This window comes from Montipora capricornis, chromosome 14 (assembly GCF_036669925.1).
Source record: "Montipora capricornis isolate CH-2021 chromosome 14, ASM3666992v2, whole genome shotgun sequence".
NCBI classification, from domain to species: Eukaryota; Metazoa; Cnidaria; class Anthozoa; order Scleractinia; family Acroporidae; genus Montipora; species Montipora capricornis.
In genome coordinates, this window is record NC_090896.1 from 45462834 (window position 1) to 45470387 (window position 7554).

Here is a 7554-nt window from a genome sequence, read left to right on the forward strand (position 1 = left end):
TATGAAATGAGAATCGGGAGTCTTCCCTTGTCATGGAATGGCAGAATTACCCAGAATTCTTTTTGGGCATGAGCGAGGCAACTTAAGAAGCACGAGACCGGCCCTCATGGAATGGCTGAAGCGCGGCCAGAGGAAATTATTTCTAGCCAGATACTGAGAAGTAGGCCTGGTGTGTGCTGTTAATTTAGATTTTGGATTTTTGAACAGGTTTTGATCATAGCAAATTCGCATACATTTTCTCTCCCGTCCCCTTCCTATGCATGATCTTCGCGGAAATTACAGTCTGTCCTTTAATAAACCTGGAACAACCAGTTATGGTCTTATTTTTCTTTTTTCTTACGTATTAGCTAAGTTGCGGAATACGCTACCTGATTTTATCCGTACCAATGAGTTTACTGGTTTTAAAAGAGAATCCAGGGCCGCATTTTTACAGCGGCTTTTCTTTTTAATGAATATATTTTTAAATATTATGTATTTAGTAAGTATCTGTATATGCTGTGTATTTTAGCTGGAATTGTAATTTCTTGAAGCTATTAGCTCCTGTAGTTATTCATATTTGAGTAACTTTAGGTCATGCAACATCTCATAGAATAGAACTTTTAGAGCAGCGTTATGCCTCTCTAGTATTTATTTTGAGCAAGTACTTGGCAGCCCGCTAACACATTTGCCATTGTCTCCGGTGCTCGTTTACATAATCTGCACATCACATTACCTTCTGGGGTAACACGAGTCTTGTGTTTAGAGTAGATCTTGGTGGGCAAGAACTGTTCATACAACTCAAACATTCCCGCTACTGTATGCATTGGACAATCTGGCCACTCTTTAAGCCTAGCAAAACAACTCTTAACTTTTAGTTCTTGATCCTCCTATCTTGCACTCAGTAGCTTCCCTTGCCATTTTTCATCCCTTCATAGTGTCCATGAACTTGTCTTCGCATGCTTCCCTGATAACTGTCTTGATTTTTTTCTCAGGGATCTCCTCTCCACTTTCTGAGTAACATCGTGCAACAGAACTGTCTAGAGAAAGGGTGAGACCTATCTCTGTAGCAAACCTGCATGACAGAATCTTTAAGGATAGACTGGCAACTAAGCTCAACTGATTGTTCCTCAAATTGTTTGACGAGTTGGATGCTTGGGTCTGGGTTATTATATAACTTTAAGGCCGCCTTGATCTTTATGTTCTTATATTCTTGCTCTACCGGCCGCATACCTCTTCCTCCTTTGCCCCTTGACAAATACAGCAGAGCCGTGGAACCAGCAGGATGCTTCCCACCACTATCAACAATGATTTGCCGCACTTGTCTGTCAATGCTCTTCAAAGCATTTATCGGCCACTTTAAAGTCCACATCAGATATCCCATCACAGGAAAGGCATATTGTTGATTTGATGCTATGACTTTATTATAATCTAACAATGGACTTGGCCATATTACTGCCAGTCTTTGTAGATAAGACTTGGATGCAATGTCTAAAGCCAATTGTTCTTCTTGCATAAGGCTCTCCAATACCCCTAGAAACTTGTACTCCTCGCCATCATTAAGGGACGCTATCAATGATGACTCATCTAGCTTCATTCCTTCGCTATTCAGACATTCTTCTCTTTTAACGTGGATGACAGCACACTTCTTGGAATTCTATTCCAATCCAATATCACTCATCGCTGATCTTATTCGCTTTAGGACACTGCCAGGTTTACTCTCAGAAGCTGCAAATACTTTCAAATCATCGATATACAACATGTTATTGGGCTTAGAAAGGCGATATCCCTCTGTCGCTTTGAGTTTCCACGCAACTGGGTTGATACACAACGTAAACAACCGTGGACAAAGACTATCACCCTGGGGTAGCCCTCTATTAAAGCGAATCGAGCATGACTTCTCAAATCCTTGAGCTGTTTTAGCCACTATCCTCGTATTCTAGCACACAAGTTGTGTATTGCTTTACATAACCATCTGGGAAACTTGTGCATATGCATCATCTCCACCAACCATCCATAATCGACACTGTCATAGGCTTTTTTTACATCCACCCATGCCATACTTAGATTTCTCTTGTTTCTATGGCAATCTTTAGTAACCATTTGATCAATTAGGAGATTATCTACAGTACCACAGCAGCCAGACTTGGCACCCCTTTGTTGTTCTTCCATTAGGCCATAACCCCGCAGGTGTTGATCCATCGGTTGCAGTAGGCACGATGTGAACCATTTATAGATTGTGTTCCCGGCTTTGGAATCAAGGTCGTCTTTCCTTTTGCAAACCATAATGGATATGCATCAATGCGCGTGCCTATAGATCTAAAGGCCTTTACCACACCGTCGTGCACAGCATTCACATGTTCCATCAAAAGTTGGCGATTTTATCTGGCTCGGGAGCACTCCACTTTTTCTTTTTCTTGAGCTCGCCTACTGCTTGGCTGGTCTCCAACACCCACTCCGTTTCGTTTGTATTGACTTCCTCGGCCATTAATGGCAGATCGAATGTCGTTGAGCCACCCCGCCTTTTCGTCTCCCGTTCCTTCCTTCGTCCAAAGCTCTTCCCAGTAAGCACAAGCTTGGCCAATGTTCTCAAATAATGACCTGCTATTCTCCTCATTGTCTACACTGTTCTTGAATTTGGCCTTTCATTGGTCTTATCACTCTCTATTACCTTCAGTTGTTGAAACTTGCGTACACTTTTCCTGGATCCGTTTTAAATTGACTGTTTACACATCTTGCTTCTTCGACCTTCTTTTTCCTGATTACGGCTCTCTTCAACTTTCTAAGCGCTGTTTTCTTCTTTTCAATGTAACTCACCAAGCTTTCAGCAGAGATCCGCTTACACTCTTCCAACAACAATTTCCTATTCTTTTTTCCCTTCTTAGCAATCTTCTTATTATCCTTGAGTCGCCCAACTCTGCTTTAGCAATAGAGATCTTTTTCCTATGATCCTTTACTTGATCTTCACGCCACTCTCGCCCCGCCTAAGATAATATAGTTGGCAGTTGAGGTGTTTCCAATTGATATGTGCGGCACATTGTGATGTCTACATATTATTTTCCATGTAATTTGGCAGGTAAATGAAAGTGAAAGATGCAAGGAAAGGATGGGCAACAACAAACAGCATTAATTACTTCAATTTCCATCAACGTTTTTTTGATACGCTATCAATTGAAAAGCAATTTACACAATTTTGGAAAATGAAAATGCCTTGAAAATATGATAGTAAAACAGGAACAGGAACATTCAATGACTAGCTAGAAGGCAACATTTCGTCATCATCTTTTTGATCCATGTGGTTCTTTCCATCGGTACTTGCTGGCAAGCTTGGGATCAGGTTTGTCAGTTCAAAGGTCGAAGATCGACTGTTTCTCGCAGTCTAATTAACGCAGAACATGACCTTGAGAGTGCTCAAGGGCGTTCTCGCCCACTCGAATGCTTTCAGTAGCAGGCGGTGGTTGTCGCGTGGACACTCCTGTCAGCATCAAGTTATTTCTAGGCAAGTCCCTTGCCTTTCTTGACGAATAAGGGCGCAAAACGGCATCCCGTCCAGTGGAGAAAGTTCAAGTAAAATTCACGAAGCGTTGGTTCACCGGAAGTATGTAGTGAACTCGAAGCGGCGATTTTATAAACGGCTTCGTTAGAAGCCACCAAATATAATAAAAGTTCATAACCAATGCAGACTGAGATAAGCGACATTCACAAAGCCCATTGCTAAGTGCGAAACATTTTCAAGCCCCTTTCGATATGAAATGACTGTTTATTTCCGTTTTACAAATTTCTTATTTGAGTCCTTTATATGATAACTTGTCTACACTTTCCCCAACTTCCCTAGCATGTGTTTTCAGTAACTTTTCCATATGCTGGCCGTAAACTTAACCGATCAGCTCGTCGGAATATTCCGCTTAAAGAACAGCTTCCATACCACAAAGCTCCCAAAATAGTCGATTTTCGGAGCAAATTTGATAATACTTGTAGAGAACTTAAAAAACAAATTTTTGATCAGCATCATTTATTGATCCCTCCTCTACAAATTCCATATGCTGGTACTTGGCCAGGTGAAACAGAAAAACGTACGCGCTGGTGGCCGCTTGTTGGCCGTATTCTTTGTTGTCACGCGCACTTTTCTCTAATCAATTTTAAATTCTAGCGCCGGCGCACGTAAAAAGTATCCGGATGTGTAGCGGCATTCTGGGCATGTGTCCATTTGCAGAATCGGCTTGTTGCCATTCAGCTTTGGATTGATGCATACATGATTTGGACGATTTTATTTCAAATAATGATCATTGAATTTTGTCATAAATATACCTCCATACCTTGTGACTATCTGCCTCGTGACTCAAGTTACCCAGAACACCTCGCGAACTCGGTGAACAGTACCGATACTACCTTGCGCGCCCTGTTGAGAAATACCGATTGATTGCTTTCCCCAACACAATATCTCCCAATTTACATATTAATTTACATATTTTTCCTTTTTTTACGCGGGAGCTTCTAAGGTAGCCCCCACGGGTAATCTCGTGCCCAGATCTCACTCTGTCACTTGCCAAAACCCTGCGGAGGCAATAGAGCGGTTTTCAATTGAGAGTCGAAAGTAATTGGCGAATTGCTTTGGTTTTGCATTTTGCATTACTCGTGCCACTTTTATAACCAATCAGAAGTGAAACCAAAACAAATTGTGGCTCGCGTGTGCACATTTTCCCGCGCCTTGTATCGGCTTCGTGTAACTACTTCGAGTTTTGATTGGTTTACTGGATTGTCTCCGTCCATTTTGATTGGCCAAAGTAATTACTTTGGTTTTGGTTTTACGACACTCAACTGAAACTCGCTCTAAAATGAATTAATTACAGCAATGGGTTTATGTTCTTGTTATTGAAAAGAACTTAAATGAAATAAAAGACGTTGTTGTTATAGTTGCTGGCAGACTGAATATCCATTTGAACTCAGAAGGATCATGATTCGTAGATGAGATCGTTAATGCAATTTCAGAAAAATATATTATTTTCTATGTTTTCCTTTCATCCCAAAAAAATTGTAAAAAGGGTAAAAATATCATCAAATCTTGGTTGTTCTGTGAATATAAAGGAAACGGATCGTGTGTGGCTGAAAATTACTTCAAACCATTTTGGTCACATTACTGTTTTACGAAATGAGGCGTGCGCGAGCGTAAATCACCTCAAATATAATACGCCAAAAACAGTTTGTTCCGCAAAAGTGATAGTTTTGCTCTCATTACTATTTTGCGAAACGGATCAAAGGTTTGCCACAGTGATGATTGATTGAAGCCACGGGAATGGGTGCTGCGAAAAAATGGGAATTGCTGACAAATTAAGGCGTATTGCACATGTTCAATTTTATTTCGTTTCGCAAATTAGTGTAAGCCTGATTATTATTATTATTATTATTATTATTATTATTATTATTATTATTTTTATACGAAAGCATTCGAGTGGGCGAGAACGCCCTTGAGAACTCTCAAGGTCAGTCATGTTCTGCGTTAATTAGACTGCGAGAAACAGTCGATCTTCGACCTTTGAACTGACAAACCTGATCCCAAGCTTGCCAGCAGGAAAAGAGGAAGATGAATGTCGGCACCCTAGACAATCAGGGGCATCCAACTAGTAATTTTGTTGCATATCTGTTCGGAAGGAAGGTGGGGAGACTCTCAAGGCGCACTACGATTTTGGGCATTTTTCTGAACAGATTTCCTAGAAATTGCAGAAAAGTAGTGAAGAGTCTGAAGAGTACGAAACCACTTTGAAGAACACGAGAATTTATCTGTGCTGAATAAGCGTCAACGGTGATATTGGAAATAGCATAAAATTATTATTATAACTTTATCATTTTCGCAAACGTTTGGTTGACAATCGTATTTTAATTAAGCATATGTCCCCTGAAATTTTCGGCAAAAAAAAAACGACTTTGTAATGTAAGTCGGTTAGAACTTTCGGACGGGGTAAAAAAGCCACTTACAGAAATTTCTACAGTCCTGTAGTTCCCCTAGAACGCGGCTAAATATTTTTTTGAGGGCAGCTACAAGCCAATCTCGTTTCCAGAGTCGTCGTTCCCTTGACCAGCGGTAGGGTAACGAACGAACGAACTTTCGTAAATCCAAGCGTGCGCAGAAAAACTCTGGGTACGAGATTGGCTAGAAGCGTCCACATTAAACCTTGATCCCAGGACTTTTCCCTCACTTGGACAGAAAAAGCCCTGGAAACTAGCAGACAAATTTTAAACACAACCCGGGTCGTTTGGTGCACCTCTCTTGAGGAAATGTGTACATCGTCTTTTCGTGGCGCGTCAATGACGGGCTGCGGTTTGGCATAAAAGGCATAAAATTTATCTTTTTCTAGCATGCCTCTTTTGTTTGGAAGTTATCCCTAGACAACGGGCACTAAAAATGAGCTGCAACAGAAGAGTTCTTTGAATTTTGCTAAAACGCAAATTTCAGGATGACGTTTGCCGTAAACGCGACCCTAAATCTCTGCAGTGATGACTGGAGCAAAAACGGGAAAAAAGAAGGTTCGAACAGGAGCCGAAAGATCTATTATGGAGCTAAAGGAGACTGGTTACCTAAAGTTACATTTATTAAATCAATAACCATGCACGGAATGAGTGTTCTCCGATGTGCACCGAAACAGTTTGTGTACCATACGACCAAAATGACGTGTTCTCCAATTTGGTCGTATAGTACACAAACTGTTTTGGTGCACATTGGAGAACACTCAATCCGTGCATGGTTGTAGTTTTTGGGTACAAAAACGTGTCATAAAGAGAAGAAAAGAGTTTTCGTTGCCACGAAATTTGTCTCGTAACTATGTAACTTGTTTTTTAAGGATTTATTCGGATCTCATCAAAATGTCAATATTGTTTCAAAAAAAGCTTGTGACATCAAGTCAAGTGATTGCACCTGTCAAAAAGCAAAAGTTTAAAAAGCACGTGCACAGCGATTGTACCTATATATATATATATATATATATATATATATGTATATCGTTTACATTATAATGCCCTAGTGGCATCCTAGTTGACGACGTAATCGTAGCGCCGTAAATATAAAGTCTCTTGTACTTGGTTCACGTGCGCTTTCAAGAGCCTTAATTAAGGTATCAAAGCGATCGACCTCGATTCTAAACCCTGATATCAATATCGGTGTTGCTCTCTCCGTGGCGTTCCATTGTATCCTGTAAGGATCGTTCGGCGGCGCTGTAGCTGATGGTTAGGTTTTCGTTCTCAGGGTTATTTACATAGTCTCGCATGAAATTTACAAAGGCCTGCTCCCACGCTAATGCTTTTTCAAGTCTGGTTTGATCTTTGAAATTGTTGACGACAAAGGTGATGATTAACGTTGATGCGTCTTTATAGTTAGTGCCGTTGAATCCTCTGAGAACAATGTCTGGCATCACTGGTTTTCCATAGGCACTACGGCAAGGAAGGTTCATGTAGCCATCATATGAAAATGGAGAGCTAAAAAAGAATCGGTAAGAGATTTTTAATAGGCCATTTCCCAGTTCATGTCTGCCTCCTCTTCAAAGCGAGTCTAAGTGCGAAATTTTTCTTATGAAAATTAGTTTTCAT

The 7554-nt window shown here is 40.6% G+C and overlaps 1 protein-coding gene and 1 pseudogene across 1 annotated transcript; both read right to left on the reverse strand.

Annotated features, from left to right (window-relative positions):
* Window positions 1–1633: 1633 nt before the first annotated feature.
* LOC138032040 (uncharacterized) lies at window positions 1634–2262 on the reverse strand. Its single transcript, XM_068879622.1, has 2 exons — window positions 1944–2262; window positions 1634–1791 (listed from the first exon to the last, which is right to left on the reverse strand). The coding sequence occupies exons 1-2, from the start codon at window positions 2260–2262 to the stop codon at window positions 1634–1636; spliced, it is 477 nt and encodes a 158-aa protein (XP_068735723.1).
* Window positions 2263–6796: 4534 nt separating this feature from the next.
* LOC138032041 (NPC intracellular cholesterol transporter 1-like) overlaps window positions 6797–7554 on the reverse strand; it is a 7885-nt pseudogene continuing 7127 nt past the window's right edge.

Excerpts from the sequence above, each read along its gene's own strand:
- LOC138032040 (XM_068879622.1), bottom strand. The coding sequence starts at position 2,262 with ATGGTTTGCAAAAGGAAAGACGACCTTGATTCCAAAGCCGGGAACACA. Across the intron at positions 1,792-1,943 it reads CAAGTTTCCCAGATGGTTAT|TTGCGTGGAAACTCAAAGCG; the intron begins GTAAAGCAATAC and ends GTATCAACCCAG.